This window comes from Cygnus olor, chromosome 2, assembly GCF_009769625.2.
Source record: "Cygnus olor isolate bCygOlo1 chromosome 2, bCygOlo1.pri.v2, whole genome shotgun sequence".
In the NCBI taxonomy this organism is placed as follows: Eukaryota; Metazoa; Chordata; class Aves; order Anseriformes; family Anatidae; genus Cygnus; species Cygnus olor.
The window spans coordinates 11,765,979-11,790,440 of NC_049170.1; the positions used below are offsets into that span (position 1 = coordinate 11,765,979).

At 41.0% G+C, this 24,462-nt stretch overlaps 1 protein-coding gene across 2 annotated transcripts in view; it reads right to left on the reverse strand.

The window, feature by feature from the left end:
- The window catches only part of ADARB2 (adenosine deaminase RNA specific B2 (inactive)), a 310,567-nt gene that overhangs the window by 49,954 nt on the left and 236,151 nt on the right, over window positions 1-24,462 (reverse strand). For both annotated transcript variants that reach the window (XM_040548593.1, XM_040548592.1), the window contains one exon: window positions 11,259-11,373. In XM_040548593.1, the coding sequence (XP_040404527.1) occupies window positions 11,259-11,373 (115 nt within the window). The remainder of the gene's footprint in view (window positions 1-11,258; window positions 11,374-24,462) is intronic.

Below are 24,462 nucleotides of genomic sequence, written 5' to 3' on the forward strand. Positions count from 1 at the left end.
TTCCCTCGCTGCCTTGCGAGAAGTAATGTTTGAGAAGACATTAGGTTAAAAGTAACTAGTGAACGATTTATAACAGGCACCTGCATTAGGTTTCTATTATTTGCCTAAAGCCTCCTAATAGTTTTCAATTTGAAAAGGAAATGGAGCAGAGGAAGGGAACTGGGGAGCTGTGTCAGTGTGCAGGCTGGGGACCAGCTAACGCTGTGTTCACAGGGACAGCTGGGAGAGCAGGAAAGGAATTTTTATTCCCCCTTTTATTCCCCCAAACGATGACAATTAATTAGTTGCATTATAGAACAAAAATACAGTCATAAATGCCTCACCCACTCGGCTGACAGGTCCAGTCTCATGGTGTGGGGAGGTAACGAGTCCTTCTGGTGCTCTGCTGGAGGCCTGAGCCCCCCTCGAGCCCCGTGAAAGCCAGGAAGGCTGGGTCCCCTCTCATGGTTGGGGGCGACCTCGACCATGCTAATACTAAATTTTTTGGTGTCATTGACACTCCAGACTTTCAGATCATAGCTGAGCAGTTAAAAAACAAATTGGTTTCATTACAGATCATTTTCAGTTTGCTGACACCAGCGGTGGGATTAATTTCATCTATTCCAGATAACGAGAGTTTAGATGTCTGTGGCTGGGCTAATTGCTGCAGACTCTCTTTACAGTCAATGGAGAGAAACTTTCCTGGGAGGTGATTCATCTGGCCTATTTTAGATATTTGCATTTGGATAGTCTGAATTACACCTCAGTACTGACACTTTCTCATCATGAGCTCTGAAGACCTGTAGACAGCCAGCAGCAGTGTAGTTTTCTGTACAGCAGACAGCTGCTTGCGGTAAGATTTCTCTTATTACATGCATTCATGCATGAATCAAGACTTCCCAAATCATGAGAGGGCAAGCAAAACAAATCCGGTGCCTTTTAAGATTTTGTTTTCTGATGTTTGAACTTTCTGAGGCAGTTTTTTATTTTTTCCCCCCCCTTAATAGTTAAGGATAATTTTTTTCTGTTAATGTTAATATATTCATAGATTGTCGTATTGTCTGAGTTGGACTACTATGAAAATAAAGCAAATAATGCTGTCTTCCCTACATGATCTCCCATAACATCAGTCTTGCAGCCACAGAGCTTGCAACGTAAATGGTTCAGAAAGATGCTGACAGAAGAGACAGTAAACAACAAAAAAAATAATAATGTAGGTTTGCTCAGCAAATAAGTTGGATATGGAGAACTGGCTAACATCTTCTGGACTACAGTGATGAGCTCAGCCGTGGCCATAAATACAAACTGTCTACACCCATCTGTTTTGTGACACAGCTCTACCAATAAAATCAGAGAGGCAGAGTTTTGGCTGGCCTAATTGGCATTTCAGCTGACTTTAATAGAGTTACTCTCACTTCTAGCGCGCTACAATCATTAAGGTCTTCCATAAAAAAGAAGTTGTAGCCCTGCATAGTTATGTGTTGGAAAAGGAAAATCAAAATCACCGGGTAATTGCAAGAGGTGTTGACTGTTACGTGCAATCAGAAGACGGTATTCAGTGGTATGAAATCTGAATCACACCTGCTGTATGTTGGAGAACTTCTGTGGAGCTCAGTGGGCTTAATTCACATTGAACAGGATGAAGCTTGCAACTGCTAATGCCAGCGTACGACTGGGATCACACTTTGATTTCTCAGCAGCTGGCACAACATGGAGAGAAACACCAGTCACCGTGCATGTATCTACTTCGCTGCATGTTTTAGACCCTGTTAGGGATAATGAAATCTATCTTCTTTTCAACTTGACACCGTGAAGACAACTTGCTGCTTGGAATATATTCATTTTAAATTAGGAAAAATAATCAGAAAAATCAGGTGTGATTAATTAAGAAAACTCCACCTCTTTTATTGGGTTGGAAACAACTGACACGAAATACTGTGCAGTGAAAAGGAAATCCAGAAATAATGATAGTGTAACATCAGCCCTTGTGAATAATTCATGGGGTACAATTTCATGTTATTTTAAATGGTGCTGCTTCTCTCTTTGATAAGCAATAATTTCATGTTCTATCTTTACCTTTTTTAACAAATCAGTCAAAAGGATTGTCTATTGTTATCTGCAAAAAAAGTGTATTTGGAATAATGTTTGAGGCAGCTTAATAGAGCTCTGATCACAGTGGAGTTTTTTTTTTTTTTTTTTTTAATACTCTCTACTCGTAGCTGAATAAGTTCAGGTTTCCATTTCAGGTTTGTTTAGGGAAGGAAAATTTTTTGATGCTACATAGCACTGACAAGTCCCGTATTATTTTCTGTTATCTCCTTCCCTGGCAGCTCCACTACATCCTTTGAATGGCTTTAACTTTGTAATAGGAGATAGTCAAGACTATGAAAGTGCAGTGGCGCTGGAAAAGCTGCCCCTGGGGATGTGCCATGGGTGCATGACCACCCCAAGGCAGGTCCATGAGCCCTGCAGGGGCAGGCACGATAAACAACATGCATTTAGCTGTTGGCAGTATGCATTTATCTGTCAGCCACAAAGACCGCAACAGTCGAAGTCTGAACAAAGACAATTACGCAGCTAGCTAATATTAGCAGTACAGCACGTGCTAGCTAAAAGATAAAAGATATTTAGGGGTGTAAATGGTATATAGATTTTGAAATGCTGGAGTTGTGCAGGGATTTCTTTTCCTGTCATCAATACTTCGGGATATGTAAAAGTAAATGTAAAATTCCTTTCTGACACAAGACAGTTTTGAACTGCTCCATCAGATCTTCAGGTGCCTGAAAAAGGACTTAATCCATTTTGCAAGACACGCCTATGCAGGTCTTTACAGTAAGTCTCTTTCACAGAGACGATTTCCCAGCCCAGAAAAGGATGGGGAGGAGGTTGCCCAAGTGGAGATGAATCAGAAAACAGGGGCAAAACTGCTGAAGAGAGTGACCCAGCTGGAAAGAGTGCAAAAATTAAATGTGTAAGCCTTTGCTAAGTGATGCCTGTGAAAGTAGTATCAGTGTCTGCATGTATCTAAAGGGTGCTAAGAGGTGGGTATCAAAGAGAGGTGGGTACCAAATGGACAATTTAGGGCAGTAAGACTGAAGACCTGGGACGAAACTGCAGAAAATAAAAGACAGCCTGAATAACTGGTGAGAATGATTAACAATGAGATCTATTAGACTAGAATGGTTTCCCAAGGTAGTGTTGAAATCTCCATTGCTAATTGATTCATTTAAACCTAGACCAGAAAATGCACTCAGGAATGCACCACGGGGAGCCATCTTGTACTTGCAGGGAAATGGACTGGATGACTTAGTGGTCTCTTCCAGTTCTCATTTCCATGGTCCATTTCTCTCCTCCCCTTAGCAGACAGAAAGGATAAACCCCATCAGCTTTGCTTCTGAGGAACCTGGAAGGAGACACTGCTGTGCTTGCGAGTCCCTTGCCTTGCCTTGCCTTGCCTTGCCTTGCCTTCCCTTCCCTTCCCCTTTGGGGTTTGGAAATATGGAGGGAGAGGAGGGTCAGACAGCCCAAGCCTCTGCATGCTTCATCCCCATATCAAGTCCACAAGATTTTTCTCTAACTTAAATTAATCGCAGCAGAATCAATGATATCTGGCAATCCTTTCATGTGAGTATGAGCTCCAGTTTTCTGCTCAGGAACAGAGCTATGTAGATGCTTACAGATAATTCCTAATTTTAAAACAGGACTGAATTGCGCTTTCCTTGCTAAGTCCTCAGTGCTGACTGATATCTGTATTTCTCTAATAAATTCTGAGCCACTAATATTTAAGCATTAAGTAAATTGACAGTCTTATGTGCTAGTGAGATCCTTAATTAGAATGAGAAATGATGAAATTCTGAATGTGGATTTTGTACAGGAGGAACTTATTCTCAAATCTTTTTTTTTTTATTAAGTATACCTGCATTTCAGTCTTCCTACCTGTTTTGCTGGGTCACAAAGTAAAAGCAATGGCTGATGTCACTAAGCCTTTATTCAGCTGAGAAACCTCCCTGGTTTTGGGATCAGATGCACCGTTTGTAATGGGACTGGGACAGTTTCCAGTTTGGCTTTTCATAGAGCAGCATAAAAATCTGCACATTCCAACTCCTTGCCTCACACATGCAGGAATGGACCAGAAGTGTCTATTTCTCTTTTCCATGTTTTATATTAAATATTATCACCTAGAGGCTGATGCAACAATGTGTGACACACAACCAGGGCCTCGCCTGCCTCCAGGCATTGAGAGGTATCATTAGTACTTCAGTCAGAAAAATCCCTTAAGCAACAAGAACCTAAAGGTCCAGAGACTGCTAATGATTTGGGATAAAAGGCTGAGGGTCTGCAAAGAACTAGCTGCTCTGCAATGGAAACCAGAACAACCAGTGGGCACGGTGCAGAGGAAGATGTTTGCCACTGGAGCTGCCCAGAAGGAAGAGCTGAAGACACCCACAGCCTGTGCAGCAGGTGGACAGTGGGGGTTCGATTCCCTTCTCAAAGCTGTGGGCATTTTCTCCTGTTCTTGTTGGATCTTTGCTACCAAACGGATAAGAGGACAGAGGCAGGTTAGGGAACAGCAGCGAGGAGGGGCTGGGCGATGTACTGGTCGGGGTGCTCACCTTGAAAAGGGAAGCCCTGGTTCTGTACTTCCAGCTGGTGCATATATATTTCTAATTTCTGTTTAATGTAAAATATATAATCAGGCCTGATTATATATCTGAGATGACCTTCCACCCATTTTTTCCTACTTTGGGGAAGTACAGCAGGCTACGCATCTATGACCCATCTTATATTTTCTGTCTCTAAGTCAGTATGTCTTGAGCTATTTTCTGCTCCTTAGCACCGATTTAACAGACAAGAAGGAGAGACACCCAACGTCACTCTTGTGAGGGGAGTGACTGCAGTGTTTTCAGTGTTTTCCTTTTCAAAACAACCCACATTTTGAAAGAAGTGGTGAAACTGCTGGAGCTGCAGTTTTAACTGCAAAGCCTCAGACTGTTCTTTGGACCTGCTGGAATTTGGAAACCCAAATCCATTGGGCCACAGAGATCCCAGTCTACCCATTGTGGGTCCACATCCCACAATTTAGGAATAGAGTTGCAACTGTGGAGCAAGGATGCTCTTATGGAGTTCAAAGTTACTTACGGAGAATCAGAAGATTATTGGCTTAAGGCTTCTAACCAGAGAAAAAAACGATTTCAGAGAAACAGAACGACATAACGTGGTTTCTAACTAGACACGTATTTACTTATTTTAAAATGGTTCAAGAAAACTGGTAGTGATGTGTCACTTGGGCACTTGTACGCAGCAGGTAATGTTCCCAAGAATGTCAAATGAGTTTGAGCCACCTCCTTAAGAACATCAGACAACAGAAACTGAAGGGACCTCACGAGAATTTTAAAAGCAAGTCAGCAGTTTGGGCACCCGTTTTCCATGTCAGGAATCTAAATCTTACTGAAACCCCGAGTCTCAGTGGGACACGGGCTCCTAGCATCCATCTAACTGTGCAAATGGGACTGGAGACCCTAAGTTCTTCCCGTGACTCTCTTCTTGAAGGCACCTGCCCTTCTAATCTGATACTTAATCACAGTTGCTCTAAATGTTTTTTGGCTACTTGAATTCAACTGGGGATGGAGCAGATTGATACTCTACATAGGGCCTGAATTTTCTCCTGTATTTTACCAGTTTCCAACTTCCTATTTAAGCTAAGGAGCAGAAATCAATTGCCCATCAATATTCTTGATTGTACTTAGGTGTCAGGCTTTATGAATCTTAATATGACTGTAAAGATCCATGGAGACATATTGTCAACTTTACTTTTTTCTGTTATTCCACTTAGCAATTATGAAGATCTGTTCCATGAGGTATAGATGATAATTTGCCATCTTTTATCACAGCGTGAAATCGCTATTTAGGGCTCTTTTGTCCAGTTCATCTTTATTTCATACAAGATAACTGAAAAGACCTCCTAGTTTGCTTTTAATATCAAAATGATTGTCAGCCTGAAAAAAAAAAAGGATAGAAAAGAGAAAATTGAAGTGAAAAATCAACTTATAACCTTTTTCTATGAATGCCATGCTCCTGTGAAAAGGAATGAACTTTCTTAATGCTTCATTTTTAACAGAAAGCATGACAGAAAGTTCCTATCAGTATTTAAACTGCTAAGATTTGTCAAATACAAATGGGAAAATAGTGTTTAAATAGCAGCCTCATTTTGTCCACACTGATTATGGGAGGGTTTTTGAGCAAAAAGAACCTCAGCAATCATCATCCTTGCAACGAGTGGCAGTTTTTCTTCACCATGTCCGGTGATTTCATGTAGAGCACAAATGTGTGCCCGTATCTGTTCAGAACTGGCAAAGACAAACTCTGTTAGGGTATAAATAAACACTGTGAATGTCACCAGCCTTTAAATCACAACACTTTGTGTGCAGCTCCACTTCTAACTCCCACCCCGTGCTGCCCTGGACTGGGGCTTCCAACCTCCCAGCTCCGATGGGCAGCACTGTCCGCCCTCTCTCCTCGAGGACTTACCCGTGTGCTGGTAAATCCTTCTAACCTGGCTGAGACAGACCCATGGTGGGGCCATGCACTTCACTGAGCCCTGGAAGAGCTGCTTCTGGCCAGCAGCTCCTTGTCCTCCTGTCACCTGATAACCTGACTTCATGCATTGGGGATGATGGTACATGAGAGCGCTGTGGTACATTTGCTGGCCTGTGTTAGAAAATATTAGCTTGTTTGCCCTCTATTTTTTCCAACTGTTATAACTGTCCTAATAATAATAATAATAAATTTATTTCTCCCTGCAAACTTCACTAGGAAAATGGTAAAGCAGGCCTATGGATCAAAATAAGATGTCTAACTTGTGCCTGAGAGGCAGAGTCACATAGGAGAAGAGGGAACTGGTAGGTTACCTTAATCTGTGACAGCAAGAAATGCTATGTCCAGCTGTTATTGCTACACACTCTGAAATGAAATATGTCCCCCTCGGTGGCCTGTCATCAGCATTTCCCAATGCCCTTTCCTCCCACTACTGTGCCTACTGTCTTTGTCTTTCTGTCCTGTAGGATTGCCAGCTTCAAAATATAAAACACAGTCCCTGGGCGTACTGGAAAAAGGCTGGTATAAACACTTGGATCACAGATACTGTCCTGAGAGCATCAGGTCCCATCTGAGCTGAAGGACCCTATGATCCTATGGTCCTTAGGCTATAAACAAGACATATAAAAAGTAGAAGAATTAGGGAATTTTTGAGATTTTTTTTTTTTTTTAAAGATATGCCTGCTTAGCAGCAACAAGAAAATCTGAATATGAAACAGAAAGCCAAAGTCTGAGGATCTAGTCTCATGCACAATATTTTTCTCAGTTACGTTTGACTCTCACAGCTGAAATTTCAGAGAAAACCTCGCTAACATCACAAACAAGGTATATATATGTCTACATTGTCTTATCTTAAGATTTTGTTTCAAAGCTGTGGCTCCAGTTTTGGAATCCAGAATTTAACCCTTTGATGGAATGAAATCTGCTTCTTCCTGTCTTGAAAGAGTTTCTAGTGAACGTAGGGGACAAATAAATGGGAGATACATTTAAGTCCCTTTTGACTGCAACAAGTACAGATGCATGGATATGCGTGCTCTGAGCTGATGGTTTGTGGCTGTTGAGATGTGGTCTGGACTGTCTTTCCCACAGGTGAACCAATGACCATAGTTTACCAGATGTAAACCCATTATATCTTCAGAGAAGTCAGAACTACTGTGGATAGTCCGTACACAATAAAATGTAGGTTCTTGTATTAATATTATGTTACAACAGCAAGAAGACTTATTGTTCTACTTGGAGATATTCCACTTATTCCAAGATATTATTCTGCTTGGATATGTGGGAATATGGCTTGCTATACAGGGAAGATTTGAATGCAGTGTCTTACTTTTAAAACATTTTTTTCCTAGAGTAAATCAAATATTTTTTGATAGAAGAATCTGTTAGAGGGCTGGCAGGTACTAAATATATTACAATCGGAGTACTGTTAAATAATTTACTTAAAACTTTCTATCTTTTTGTTTTGAAACATTTAGTTCAGATCTGTTTGTTGTTGATTTATTATTATGTTTCAGTTGGTATATTACATCAGATAACATTGCATCAAATAGTATCCAATGTGATAATTTGCTCTTAGGCATTAATTCTAGGCAGAGGTTTTCAAAGATTATCTTGATATCTACTAACCAAATGTTTTGAAAACTTACTTTCACAAAAATGTATTGAGATTTAAAATTTCATAAAAATTCAGAGCAAAGCATATGTAAATACATTGAACTGCCATGCTTTTCTGACTGGCAATTTATTACTCGAGAACTTTCACAGTCAGTCAATAACATGATTTTCTAAGGTTTTTTTCTTTTTCCTGCTTTGGAATATGCCCTGGGTGCTACAGCATAAGTCAATTACAGTGCCCAAATGTAGCTCTCTTTGGTTTCCCTGGGAAACTGAAATGGCAGAAAAAATGTCAGAGTTCAGGAAAAGAAAACCAATCTAGCACACTTCTGTTTTCTCTGTAGAGATTTCTGTATTATCTCAACAGCAGTTATCACAGAATCACAATGTGCTTTTTACCAGCTTTGTCTGAAAACTCTACAAGCACAGATAAGTCTGTTTCTAGTCACGATGACATTAAATTGAAATGAAGGCAAAAACAAATCATTTTTTTTACTGTAATAGCTGTGCATGATACCAAACACAACAAGACATTACCAGATTTGTTTTTGTTGATGTCATTAGTATATTGTTTGCAGAGATCTAAGAGTTTTCTGCCAAGTTCTATGTTAGAAACACGGGAAATCTGTACTTATTTGAGTGCTTGATGTGGAAAACCTGTCTGTGCCATCTTTGAACAGAGCACGTCAAGATCCTTGCTCCCTCTGGGGATGACGGTGGGGAACAGACCACACTGCTACAACTTTAGTACAGAAAATGACACAAATGGCAAATGATTCATCTTGCCATGGCTGGCAGACGTTCTCACGCTGGAAGGAACTCAAATCTTCCTGGAAAATGTACGAAGAAAAGGCTGTTTCTAGCTTTGCATCTTCTATGAATCACATTATAACTGTGAGTTTCTTTTTTAGGCTCCACAAGACCAGGAAGATATTGACAAATTGGATGGCTGACAGATTGGGGAAATTCATAAAAGGGAATTCAGAGTTAAAACAAAAGCCTTGAGGAAAATGGGTTATGAACGTAAGAACAATTATGCTTTGCTTTAATGCTGACTAAGAATAAATATGAAATAAAAATGTGCAAAATCCCACTAAAGGCATGTGGCTCATTAAAAAAAACAGTGGGAGGACTCTCTCAGTTTTTCCCCAAAGACAAGGCACAGATATCCCCAGCTGGCCAGAAGGACTGGCAGGGGTCTGGATATACTCCTTCCTCCCCCTAGCACTGCATCCTCTCAACAGCTGCAGTTTTTAAAGTTATGACCCCTTTGGATGACTCCTCTTTCCCTAGGATGTGGGGTTTTACACTGTCCTTCCTATGTCTGCTTCTTCAGTGAGAGAGAAGTGAGACCGCATTGGCTCAATCAAGTTTGTTTTTACACCTGGGTCTAAAGGATGCTGGTGCAGTACCTTGGCAACTTTGGAATGAGGTGAAATTCTTACAAATACATGCTGAGTGTAAAAAACATGAACAGGGATGCTGAGGACCCCCCTCAGAAACTGGTTAAAGCAACAGTTCTTGCGTCTTGTAACTTAGCCTCTTCTAAAAGACATGCTTACACTTCTTTTTTTTTGTTGTTGTGGTCCTCCTGCTTGAAAAGAGCTTCTCTAAATAAATTACAACACTGTTTAGATCTGATGAGTGCCATGGTCAAGAAATCTGGCTGTGACAAGGTAGCTAGTAGGCTGAGCCTAGTGTACATCTTTCACATCCCACAGTCAGTGGGACTTTCCCTTTTCTTTCTTGGTACTAAATATGTCTCCTGTGGCCCTTAGGGCTCATAGACCATGTTGTGTGTTTGCACAAACATAGAATTATAGAATCACAGAATTTCTGGAGCTGGAAGGGAATCACAAGGATCATTGACACCAACTCGTGGCTCCACAAAGGAGTACCTAAAAATTGAACTATGTTCTTTTTACAATACATCAGAAATGGAAGTCTCCTCCATTATTGCAAGTCCTGAAGTAATGCATAAAACAATCAATGGAAACGGATGATCTGTAATGACATAATATTTATCCTGAGAACAGTTCATTTTCAACCAGAGGTGGAAAATATTTTTAGGTCAGCTTTTCTACTTCTGACTTTTGGATCTGACTGCTCACTCTTTCCATATCAGAGAGAAGAATTTATTCTGCACAGAACAGTACCTGGGCTCTGTGGTTGGAAAAGATACAGCAGATAATCCTGTCTCCATCCTGTTGCCTCACAATATTCACAATTGTTCCTACTGAATTCAGCTAATTGTTGAAAGGAACCGGTAAGACAAGCCTGGATGAATTATACATACCCTTCTCCCGTGAACTTATCTTCTCATTTCTAAACTCAATCCACTGCTCCACACACCTGAGTGAGAAGGGATTTTATGGCAGCATCTCCACTGCTGACATCTTCATAAATACGGAGGTGCCTGAACTGAGGTGTGCTCACAAGGAAGGAAAGTCCATTTATGCAACAGTTTCACTAAACGGATAAAGACTTCTGTATGGTATGTGCCCTTCGGGTAAATCTTAATTGGAGTGAATGTCAAATGGTGGCCCTGTTGGTAAGTACTTTCCATGGTTAGAGCAGAGCAGAATTAAAGCTACGCATGCTCTGGGTTTCCTTTCTTTGGGAAGGAAATGGGTTGAGATTTGCTTTTACTGTTGGTCCAAAATAAGGTTTATAGTGGTCTTGTACAAACAGAACTCAGTATTTCCAGATCTAAAAAAATCAATTAACAAATAATACGGCTTTTTATTGATAACTAAAAAGAAAATAAAAACACACCACAAACAAACCACAAAAAACATCTACTAGGAAATGCAAAATAAGACAGGTCTGCATTTTGTCCTCTAAACACAGCAATGTAGGGACATATTTATGAATAAATCTTTACCTATGTTGCCAATATTTTTTGTGTGGACTTACTTGAGGTGTAAATATTTAATGTGTCTTTTCTCTGCATTACTATTTATTTTTTCTGTGTGGGAGCAAAGGCATCCTTCAATACTGCGGACTAGGTAAATAATGTATTACTTAGTCATGAAAAATTCCAGAGGAAAATAAACGAGAGGATATCTTACCTTTGGTCATCACAATTCCTGCAAGAGTTTTGTGGCGTGCATGCATGGAAGTGAAATTGTCTGTCAGCTCCTGGAACTTCTGTGTAACCATTTGGTACACGGAGTCTGCAAAGTCCTGAAAGACACAGTCAGAAAGAATTCTTTCACTTTCTTTGATTGAAGCACCTGGGCGTTTCTGCAGATTAATCACCTGCTGTCAACTGCTGAGCAGTCCCTTTTAGAATTAGGTGCCACCTACCTGAGCAGAGATGAAAGGAGCATCTCTGTCGACTACCCTCACCCCCCTCAGAAATGGCTGGTGTTAGGTTCTAAATCCAAATTAACTGAATTAAAGCGAAGGCCTGTATTGACTGGGATTAGTGGTAAAGGGAAAAGATTTCAAGATTGACTTTTCTTTAGCCTCCTAGTCATTGCTGCAGGATCAGTTCACAGAAGTTATGTTCGACCTTCAATAATTTTGTTGTAGTGAGCTGAAGAGATGAACATGTGTCCCATAAAACCACTTAGATGTGGATTAGGTACCTCCAACATCAAGGTTTAGTAATTTTCAGGATTTTTGTTGTTAAGGAATGCTAAGGAAGGAAAATTTCCATTACCTCACTGAAGCCTAAAAGCTGAGGTGAGGCCTGGGTTATACTTAAGGTGACTTACACTTAAGGTGACTTATAGTTAAGGTGACTTATTTCTGCAGTCAAGGTGAGTTTTTAATGATGCACTGCTACTGGAGTAAAACGATCTGTGTTTAATGCTGACAGAGGAGCACCATGGTCTGTCTTGTTTCTGCCTTGACTGCCATCAGGAAGAAGGGGAGGGGAACCTCCGCTTGCACTTCTTACCAAGCGGGGTCAGCACGGCCCCCCTGTTGAAAGGTCAGATTTTGCTGTGGACTGGGCTCTGCAGGCTGTGTGCTCTGAACCCTTAGGTGTGAGTGAGTTCAGTCTGCTGGGACACCTTCGGGAAAGTGGGTATTGAAGCCAAGCAGGGCAAAAAGTCTAAAAAGTGAATTCTGAAGACTGTGTGTGGATGAGTGTGAACCTAAAACATCTGTGAGGCTCCTGAGAACACCTCTGGTTGGACTGTTTCCCTATTACAACAGTTAGTATCTTTTAATTTACTTAATCTCAGCACTTTGGTTGGCACAGAGCCTTTCAAGCATACGTTAGAGATAAGTCAGAGGAATGCTGTTTGTGAGCATGAGTTGTTCTTCAAATGCTTTGCAAGTCTGAGCATAAAAAGAAAGATCCAAAGGATTTTTTTTTTTCTTATTTGAGCCCTCTGATTTCTCATGTGAAACCAAGCTGTGCCTACAAATCCTTCTGGGAGCCACTCCTGGAGGCCAGAGCTTACTCTGGGGTGCTGGTTTGAGACCTTCTGTAATCTAGCTACTCCCAAGTGACTGTGTCTTTTTTAGTGGCTCGGCCAAGCAACAGTTCCTGTTCTTCTGGTGTTGGACTAAACTCACATGGTATAACAGGACCTCTTGAGCACCCCTGGTTGAGAGGCTGAGGCTGACATTCTCCCTCCCTCACCCTGAGAGGTCTATGGTCATGCAGAAGTAAGAAAATCTCTTTAGGAAGATCATATGTTTTTATTTTATTTTTTTTCCTCCCTAAACTCTCAATGGCTATAAAAACATGTTGGCAAAAACACGGTATCTTAAACTGGGAGAACGCACAGCTATTTTTCAGAGAAAAGCAGATTCTAATTCACAAATATTATCAGTAATACTACTGCCACTGAGCACCTCTGCAGGCTGTATGCCATATGTTTCTACAGTTTGTTGCTGAAAATCAGCTTAATTTTTAAACATTATTATAGAAAATATATGTATAATATCTAATTAAATAAAATATAAAAACAATTAGGCAACCCTCTTTTCGTAAAACCTTGAATATTTTTTCAACAGATGGTCCTTGCAAGTGATCTCGATTTGCTCATAAAGAATAGGATTTCTTCAACATGATAATTTTTCGTTGTTTTGCTAAGTGCATTTTTCCAAGGTGTTGCTCTGGGAACCAACCATTTGCCCATAATAAGGAAGGCAGTTTAATATAACATGGAACAAAATGCTCTGGCTTGGTGCAAATAAAGGAAAGAGGCATTTAAACTCATCTGTGAGATGCTCACAAAATTCTACAAAAGAATTAGATGAAAACTAAGAAAAATTATCAAGAACAGTTTGACAGTTCCTAAATGGAATTTCACTTTGACTGCATTTATACCTCTTCTAATCTAATTGTCCACAACCACCATGTGAGCAAGGTATTGCTAATACAGTGCTTCTGAAGGATGAATTTTGGGTCAATTCTCATTTGTCAAGCATCGAGGCACCCCTGTGATATAAATGCAATTATAGCTGTTTTACAGATGAATGAATGCAGGCACTAAAAGGGTGAGGGACTGGTCCAAGGGAATAGCACAGAGCCGGGCAGAGCCAGGTGTTCTGATTTCCTGATGTTCTGGCTATGTGCTCAGCGCTGGAACTCTGCCTGTCTTTCATAACACGAAAGTTTGTTTCCAAACTTGTTTTCCCTACTGGAGGGTGACTTCATCCATAGCAGAAAACTAAACTATGTTTGCAGGACTGATGTAACTGGGTCCCATGTGGTGGTCTGAAATCTGATCAGCTTTATTTAGACTTGAAAAAAAGGGGAAAAAATAAAGAGTATATCAATAAAACTATCTGCACATCATTTAAAAAAAAAAAGAATCAAATCATACATTTCATCTCCTGCAGTATTACAGTTCAATCCATGCCTGCACTTCTAGAGTACCCTCCAAATCTGCATCCCAGGGCATTTTGCACTCATTAAGAGTTAATTAGCTTAGAGGCACATACAATTCCTAAAAGAATCATTTTAAAAATGCTAAATAGAACAAATAACTTTTAACTTTGGATTTAGAAATCCCTACAGTCAGAGCTTTCCTTACTTCATTTGGCAGTAGGTTCCAAAGCCAGAATGCAAAGAGACTCACTAAAGGCAAAATAACGACATGACTTCAGATAACATTTAGGGACGATAAGAAATTCAGCATTCACTGATCTCAAGGAGTGACCTGGGACATTAAAGAATAGCAAATCCATTAGATGTGAAGCCTCTTAGCTAGAATAAGTCAGGCGAACATTTTTTGTCTTGAATTCATTGCCTAAAAGGATGCCAGTGAAATCAGTAGGAGCAATGGAATACATGAATAAATGGAGGATGCAGGAAAACCAACCAGAACCATAATGTCTAATCCAAGAGGTCACTTAAGGGCAATCATACAGCCCTAACTTTGGGTATTGCAGAGTACAGAGGAGAGGAAAAGGAGCAGTCTGTTCTTCTAGGTGGAGAAAAATAAGAAGTCAAGACAGCCCTGTGAGGGGTTTGATACCCTGAGGATTTAGGCGTGTGTAGTGCAGTGTAATCACAGGGTCTTGAATAATGCAGCCCCGAAAGCTGGCCCTGTGGCAGGGCTGGGTGTAGGTTTGGTCTCCTGATGCCCGTAAGTTGCAAGATGTGTAGCGTGCTGCCTTCCCCTCTAACACACACCAGAGAAGCTATTTGTCTTAAGCCAGTCACACCTGCAGAAATCAGCAGAAGCATTTCTGCCTATTTAGAGCCTTTAAACTGGCCTTCAGTGTTTGTACAGAAACAAAAATAGTTACAAATCTATCGAATGCATACAGGACAGATATGGTGGGTAAGTGTTCTTACATTTACCCCTGTTCAGTTTATAACCTGAGATTTCATTTTAGAGATTTTCTTGCTTTACTGTTGATCAATAATCCTAGATTACTGCATGATACATATCCAAGTGATCATTCTTGGTGGGATATAAACCAGAAAAATCCCACTATTGATGACCATTGTGAGCCTGGTTGAACTTTGGTATACAGGTTAGCCTACATTATCTGCCATAAGGAATAACTTACAAACCATGCACAAAAGAAACCAGTCTTTTGTTACTCTTCAAAAAAAAAAAAATTAATCTCGTAGAAAAGTTGCATCTGGTGATACCACAGTTCTTACTGCCAGATATGAGTGAGAATAAGAGTCTCCATCTGGAGTAAATACAAGAGCCAAATACATCTTGGCAGCTTCTGAACAGCTATCAGGTTGGTAGCAGAAAAAGGGAAGATTTTAGAAGATGGAAAAAAAAAAGAAAGAAAAGACTAGAAACATTCCTTAGGAAAAAGAAACATGTAATAGCAGAGAAATAGTAGCTGGGGGCAGGGGAGAAGAAAACAAAAGAAATGTGGACAGTCAGAACTCTGCAAATTCATCCCGATGCTCGAACACCACCCGAATGCTTGGCCCTGTGGAAAATTTTAAGTGTTTCTCCTTGGAAAACCGGGGTCTGATCCAAAACTCCACTGAAGCCAGTGGAAGTGTGCCTGACTCAGAGATGCTCCAGATGAGGCTCAGCCTGCAAGGAAGGGAATTCAAGTGGCCAGGCAGGGCAAGCTTGGCCACGCCAACTTTTGGCGCTGTGCATGGGCACCCAGCATGTCAGGAGGAAAACCAGGTCTGTCCAGAAGGACTGACCTTCCAGCTGATGTGTTTCTTTCAGATGGCTTGCTTTGGTTTGTCTGCATTCAAAATCTTGGCTTTTATAGGCCCTTACTTATATGTTTCTGTACAAACAATATTTGTCTCAGAGGCAATGTCTTTGAGATCAAAACTTTGCTCATTCTTACTAATAGAGTAGGTGATAGCAGCAAGGCAAAGAAGGCTGCTTGACCCACACTGAAGCCCAAACCTGCTTTTACTTGCACTTAGGTCATGAACGTTGCCTAAACGCCCACTGTCAGTGGTGGAATCAACAGGTACCTGTTCAGGTGCCTTGCAGAAGAAAGAAAACAGACAATACTAAAATTTCTGATGTGAGAAAACACTGTGAGACACCACAATACCTAATGAGCTATATTTTATCACATAAAAGTAGGCTGGAAAAATGAAAAATAGACGTCATTACTACTAAAACTGCACTGTGTTGTCTGAGGAATTCATCTGTCCTTGATTACCATATCAAATTACCAGTGTTATTCACGCAGGAAAATTAAACTTTAGATCATACCATTACAGAATCAAAAACTTTTAGTCATTTCTTAGCACTAATATTTCAAATGGCATAAATAATTAAATGTGTTCAAGTTTGCAATGGCAGTCTTCAGGGTAAAACTGACATTCAACAGGAGTAGTAAGGATATTAAAATCAATAGATTATAAAGGAGAAAGCCTTTAGTAAACATTTTCTATTGAAATCCTGTCTTAGGGTTTACGGGGTTGAAATATCAAAAAGGTTAGATTTGCATATGGATGGAAAGAAATACTCTACTATACAGATATCACCAAGGGCTCTGTTTCTCCTGTCTCCCAAGTACTTTATTTTCCAGAAAATTACTGACATTTGGGGGTAAATGTTGAACACGATGAATGGGGATCGGGTTGAATTAAGTTCACAACTTCCTTCACTGATAAAAGGAGATGCACGCCTACTTCTATTTACTGGCCAAGGGGGAAACAGGTGCTCTTTGACAGTGGGAGTTTGTATTTTTTTCCTGTGGAGTACTCTCGCTGCCTAAATGGGAAGGGAGGAAAACAGCACAGCGAATATCAGTCCTGGAGTGCTGGTCCTGGTCAGGGTGCGCAGCAAATTGCTGCTACACAACACACTTTTTCCCAGGCTTGTAAATAAGTTTGCTGTAGCCAGTTGGAGATTCATCACTAAGAGATTGCACCCTAGAGCCAATGAATTAGTCAGGCTCTTCCCAGGCACTACATCATCTTCAAGACGCAGCCTTGAGAAGAGAAATGGCAGAGGGTCGTGGGCTGCCCTCCCCCATTTGTCTGCTGGCATCAATTTCGTGTAGCCAGGAGCTCCCCCGTCCATTGGGAAGGGCTGAACCAGGACCAAGAGGAAGGAGCAGGCAGGGGTGGCCCATGGAAGGAGGGAGGGCGGCAGGTCGGAGGCTGGGTTCACTCCTTCCCGCAGCCTCAGTGCAAACTCCTTGCTTTACCACGAATACCGCTTCTCTAGAGGTAAAAGGGGGTGATTTTTACCCTCCTCACAAAGGAGGCAAATGGCATTAACAGCAGCGAGAACCTTCTAGCAGGGTCATGCAGGTACTTCTGGAGGCTGCAGGCACTCACAACCCTCATAACTCAGCCGTCCTTCAGCATGCACAGGCATTTACGGAGTATTACTCAAAGAACAAGGCATTGCCAAGGAATTCATTGTGGTCCTTTCCTTGAGATGTGTAGTAATTATTTCTCTCCGATCTTAACTCCTACAGTATTGATCATTATGTCTGGTTCTGGCTTATCCCTCAGGGCCAGCATATATGGGCTTTGTTTTATCTTAGACGGACGTGCTTTTATTTTGTCTGGCTGTATGTTTTCATTTCAGCTGGACGTGCTCATATATCCTGTGTACATCCTGACTCAGAGAGGTCTCCTCATTCGCGCTCCTCAGAGGGGACCATGCTCGTGCTGCACAGGCAGCAGCTGGGTACGCGTTCCCACACCGAGCTTCTAATGAAAACTCCAATAACAATAACACATTTCTGACACTGAATATCCTCATGGTTTTCTTATCAAGATTGATGGGGAAGATCAACTGCTCCTATCGATTCAGTCAAAAGAATCACTTTCACCAACCCCCTCAACTGTTCATGGTCCTATTACAAAAGTTTTAGCTACATGTGATGCTGTGTTACCCTAATAAATTCCTCATTTCTGCAATCACCAAATGCTCTGAATTTGCTCTGCATTTGTAAAGGCTCGGCCGACCTCGGCTGACTTGGACATCTTGTCTGGACTGTGCAAGGGGCTCGTGGGCTCAGAGCCATCATTTGCTGGCTGCTTGCCTCTCCTCCTCTCACCCCGGCTGGAGGCTGATTGCTCTGCTAATTTTCCAGGCCCCACAGAACATATTTGCCTCCACACCATTATTTATATCATTAGTGATCATTTACTAAATTTCAACGCTGTGCTGGCTGCTGTATGAAGCAGAGTTTAAAGACAGGCACTGTGCAGCAGATGAAAGAGTGACAGAAATGCATCGAAAGACCCTGGAATGGGAGCTGGGATAGAAAAGTCTTTTCTCCACCCAAAGATTTTTGGGTTTATCAGTAACCCAGAGGCTTTATGAAAATGATAGGCACTTCCCTGACTAGAGTTGGGAGGATATAGCATGCACAGAGAAATTAAGATGGGACAAAGGATGAATGGGAGGGTTAGTTAAAGTCCTTCTTTAAGTCCTTCTTTTAAGTCCTTCTTATGAATGGCAAAGGGGTACTGAACAAATGTCACTTTCTTTTTTTTAATGTTTATTTTTTTATTTATTTATTTTCACAAATACCAAGTCTGAAATGGGGAAAAAAGAAACTTTCATTGGGACATTTGGAGACGGATGGACAAATTTGGAAAGAGATAGCTATGATGTGAGTTCTGCTATATTGAATCAACTCCTAAATTTGTCCATAAGTACAACTATGTGATCTTGTAAATGAGATTAATCAGTGCTAAATATCTAAAGAGAAATTTGTAGCCATGGTGGGGAGCAATGAAGATCAAACAGGAATTTATTCTAAGAGCTCAGTGAAAAAATTGGTCTGTTTTCTCAATATATCCCTCGACTACAGGATATCAATCAAACTTAATATAATGTATCTTTTTATTTGTTTCAGAACCCCCTGGAGTGGCTGTAAGAAAATAGAATACATAAAATAAGCATACTATAGAAAAAGGAAGTAATGTAAAATCCAAATGCCCCAGCTCCTCCAAAATGTACGGTTTTCTATTTAGTAGCAAAACATTTTGTATGTAGGTTTAATTAGAATCTTTAAATTCACATTAGTGTGTTAATGTTAGGATGCTAACAGATGAGCCCCTCTATTTGAGGTTGATTCATTACTGTCTGCATTCATCTTGCTCTAAAAAGATGCTACCAACAAGTACCATTTCAATGAATTTAGAGGAAACAAGCTTTTCCACCGACACGAACAGTTGTTCCCTAAAGGAAGCCATACTCAGCTTCCAGCTTCTGCTGCTTCTGAGTACAGCCCTGCATTTATCGCTCTGGTAATGAAGGATGTCCACACCAATTTTGCAGAATCATTCTTGAAGTCAATACCGCACCTGCTAACAAATGCCGGAAAGGAGGGGTAGTTTGTTTGCTTTTTTTTTTTTTTTCTTTTACTGATCCTTAACCCAAAAGCCTTCTTCCTACAGAAACACGCATAAGGTTGGCTGCGAGTGCTGAATAATTCAAAACAATGAAGTAGTGTTCACTTTGCAGCCTTGTGCCTGCTTTAGGACAAGCCTCAGGTGTCAAGCTGTTGTACACCACAGATATTAAATTAGCACGAATGGGTTTTCTTTAACTAGATAAAAGCTCTATAAAGCCACCAGTGCCTGGGAATGGCTAACTCTGTAAAAAGGCTTTTATGTTCCCTATAAAAAACTAGATTTTAGATTCATATTATGAGTCGTATCTCTTTAATAAAATCAATGCTTTATCTGAGAAATGTCCTTTCAGTTTTCTGTTTCCTTGCTTTATCTTAGGTGCATTAAAATGTATATCCTTTGGAAACTAACAGGAGCAAACCCCTCATCACATACAATACTCTTGGCTGTTTGAGGTCCACTCTCTTCCTACAGCCTAACCAGTCAGCAGCTCTTGGGCACATACTGAAAGCAGGGAGAGAGCCGTGCTTGCTCAAATCCCTTGAGCACCACTTGGAAAATCTACGCCTGTGTGTTTATGGTTCTCATTAAGGAGCTGCACCATTAAGAGCCTTCCCCATTACACATATGCTTTGTTAGATAAAGTGGGGTGCAGGCAGTGTCCAAAACAAATTGAATCTATTCTGAACTGCTGATCCCAGCAAGGCACTGCACAATTCAACTTTCTGAATCACTGCAGAGGTGTATAATACACTACTTGGCAATTACGATACAGACATTGGAATTTTTCCTTTCTTGTTAAAGATCTTGCTGTCGTTTGCTGTAATGATTCTCGAAATCCAGCTGTAACCTTGCTAGCCACCTTTCCCTTGGCTGGGAGGGGTATTAAGACAAACTACATTTTATGTTACCTCACACTTCTCTGGGCTTCTCCTCAAACGTGTAATTAGCAAGGATAATTTTCCTCATCTGTTGTGGTTGGGGTGTGTGTGGCGCCAGAGCTAAAACCAGTCCCTTCCTCACTTACTCTTCACTGGACAAACACAGGTCATTAACATGACATTGCTGAAATGTCATTTTACAAGGATTTTACTGTTGCATGTTGGCTGAGAACCTGCACTGGAAGCTAAAAATTCAGCATTAGTTTTAGCCCATGATGATCTGCCCCCAGATGGATGAAGTGCTACAGTTTTCAATTACAGCTCAGATTTCTTACTGCAAATCCAATCTTTAAGAAAATTTCCTCATCATAAGAAAGTGAGTTGTTCACTGTGGCCAACAAAAGAAGAGCTTCCTGGGAAAAACAAAACAAAGAATACTTGGATAAACCTAGTAATTAAATTCAAAAGAAATAATTTATATTTATTGAACTGCTTAGAAAAAAAATCTCAGAGCAGTTTACCTACAAATTGTCCAAACGCTGTAAGATTTGTCAGATAGGTAAGTATATTTACTCCTATATAACTGATGATTAAATTGAGAGGTAACCAGCTTTAATATTGTGCTCAGGTAAGTCAGTGTCAAAGACAAAAAATAGAATATGCAATTCTTCCTTTAAAAAAAAAAAAAGAAAAAAAGAGAAAAAGAAAAAAGAAAAAAAATGTATAACGAATAAGAATATATGTATATATGAATAAGAATAAATTTCTTCTATCAGCACACCACTCCTCTGGAAGGATACCTCTACGGGTCTCTGAGGTGTCAGAGGATACATGTCTGGGCTCCCGTGTACAGCCATGGGATAACACAAGAATGTCCCAAAATTCAAACAACTCCAGAGAGAAATGTGGAACAAACCACAGTTTCCCACCTTCACACCCAGCTCTCATTATCTATAAAATTGTGTCACCGGTGTGTGTATTAAGGTAATTGCTGGATGTTGGCTCACTTACTAGGATGCACGTACCCTAAAGGGCACCCTAATAAGTGACATCCAGCCAGTTGCTCTCTCCTGCACTGCTCACAGGGCTCCTCAACAAGAGCTGATGCACAGCCTTGTTCTGCCCTCTCTGGTCCACAAAACTGTCCTGGGGGGACTGTAGCACAAAGGCTGTAGCTTCTTGGGCTCAAGAGCTAATATGGAAAGCAAATCAAAAGTATTCTGCTCAGAGCCCCTGGAAATAATTAAGGTAAAAAGACAGAGAATTTAGGGCTGTCTGCCATTGCACCTTTGTCTTCTTGTCTTTCTTCATCCCTTCTGCCCCTATGATTATATGTTTAACTATTTTTCTCTTTTTGAGAGGGAAAAAAAATCCACTCTTTTGCTGAGTGAATCTGTGCTTAGCCTCACAGAGGCATTGCCTAGGTGGTCTGGAAACCCAGACAAACTATTATACAAATCGAAGTCTGTCTAGTTTTTGATAACACCAAAACTAATTTATTTTTTGTTTATACTCTGCTACCTTTGACAAAGCTTCCTCTAGAGATTTATATCTCCATCCTTACTGCCTTCCAACTGTTTGTCAATTTTTTGTTTTGCAACCTACAAAAGAAAAAAGAATCCGACATCAACCTTGGAAGAGGTACTGTGAGAAGAAGTTTTTTTTCAGATGTGATAAAATCTTGCCTAAAACCATGTCCAACCTTTTCAGTAGAAAGTCCAGATGGCTTTGCAGCCTGTACAACAGACTTTATTCACTGATGCTTCTCTAAGTGTCAGCAGGGTGTTGTCTTCCAGAACTAGTAAATGCGCAATGAAAGGCAGCTTGGAGGGGAGAAATAAACACAAACAAACAAAAAAAAACACAACCCAAAACCTCACTTAAATCTCCTTGCCTCACCCCCCAAAAATCAAATTAATCTGAGTATTTCTATGTGCATCAGACTGAAAATTCCCCCTGGGTGGAGAAAGGCTTTGCAAACAGCTGGAGGTGTGATGGCTGGGGTGGGGGCTCAGGCAGCCGCGGGGCGAGCAGTGATTTACGCAGTCGCTGCTGACTCCGGGTCACCCTTGCCTGCATTGCAAATATTTCATCTGTAGGATCGGGACCACTCCCAAGTCTGTATGTAAGCTTCGAGCTACAGCAACTTCCAGTATTATCTGTGGTATGATCAAACCAGCCCAAAAAGACTTGCATGTCTTTAAATGTCTGATGGGCAGGCAGACAGCGGTGGGCTGAGCCTCAGGGATATGAGCTGAGTTTCTGCCCCTGTGCTCTCATACCAACGCCAAGCCTGCTCTCACCCTGCACCTCAGTTTCCAGTTCATAAAATGAGAGCATTTCTGGTGAAGAAGGAAAGGAAAGGAAAGGAAGGAAAGGAAAGGAAAGGAAAGGAAAGGAAAGGAAAGGAAAGGAAAGGAAAGGAAAGGAAAGGAGCGGAAAGGAAAGGAAAGGAGCGGAAAGGAGCGGAAAGGAAAGGAACAGGAAGGAAAGGAAAGGAAAAAGGAAAGGAAAGGAAAGGAAAGGAAAGGAAAGGAAAGGAAAGGAAAGGAGAAGAGAAGAGAGGGGAAGAGAGGGGAAGAGAAGAGAAGAGAAGGGAAGGGAAGGGAAGGGAAGGGAAGAGGGAAGGGAAGGGAAGGGAAGGGAAGGGAAGGGAAGGGAAGGGAAGGGAAGGGAAGAGAAGAGAAGAGAAGAGAAGAGAAGAGAAGAGAAAAGGGAAGAAGAGAAGAGAAGAGAAGAGAAGAAGAGAAAGGCGAGAGAAGAGAAAAGGGAAGAAGAGAAGAGAAGAGAAGAGAAGAGAAGAGAAGAGAAGAGAAGAGAGAAAAGAAAAAAAAAGAAAAAAGAAAAAAAGAGAAAAAAAGAGAAAAAAAGAGAAAAAAAGAGAAAAAAATAGAAAAAAAGAGAAAAAGAGAAAAGCCTTGTGCACTCGAGGCCCCAGAGAAAATCCCTTCCAGCATGTCTCCTGCTTTGTTTCTGTTGACATGCTACTCTTTCGTTTTGAGCTGACAGCTGTGGTCCAGCCTTTGTCAGGTAATTAATCTAGGTAGTTCATTTTCACAGGTGAGTAGCAGGTTGGCAAAGTCTCCTCTAGCAGTGTTTTGTGGGTTTTTCTGTTTCTCTTCAGAGCAGCATGGGTAAAGAGTGTATGAAAGCATTTCTGCGTGTGAACGTGTGTGCACAATGCGTTTCCAGCCTGGTTGCCCATTTGTCCTTTCCTCGTCACAGAAGAACTGTAGTGGCCATTACACCCTGCCAACAGATGCTGCTCTTTGGAGGGTGAATGGAAGGAAACCTCTGTTAGGAGCTGAAAAGCATCAGACCTGCTCTCATTGATTGCAACTGACAAAACATTTAAAACCACTGAGTTCACTTGCCAAGGTTGAGCACTGCTAGTCTGACTACCACAACGACTTCTGCATCTATTTAAAAATGAAATTGATTAAAAAGAGAAAAAAAAAAAAGAAAAAAAAAAGAGAGAGAGAAAGGGAGAGAGAAAGAAAGAAAAGCCATCATATCCCCTGGCGTGGAAGTGGTGGGTGATGTACTGCATTTTAACATTTGGTTAGCCATGAAATAATGCAGCAATAATAATAATAATATTCTGCCCATACAGCAGTGACAGCTGAAATGAGCACATTTTCTATTTCACAGCATAGACAGCACTCTGCGAGGTCACAGAGCTGGGAAACACGACTCTATGGTTCTCGTGTCAGAGTGCCAAAATACCCTTTCACTGAAACTGTACACCTTTGAGCTGCCCCTGAGCTTCATGGAGTCACTTTCTTCTGACTGATGGTTTCTTGCCACTTCCCTCCGGTGCCCAGAGATATCTACCTCACTGAATGGCTGGGTAATACATGGCTGGACAACACGGTTTTACCTCGGGGTCTCTGCTCTTGACAGCCAACACTACTATGAGGTTTTCTTTATTGCTTCTCCCTTATATTTCTTCTTCTTTCCTTCTTCTTACAACCCAGTCTGTTTTTAAAACCCAGTCTGCGTATTAGTCTGTATTATGTGTCCCAGGAGACCCCATCCCTCTGTTTCCATGGGACATCAAGCGATGGCTCATTTTAGACTGTGCTGTGAAAGGATGCATGTTATGACATATTTTCGTCTCCTTGAATAATAATGCTAAAAGGTACTTTG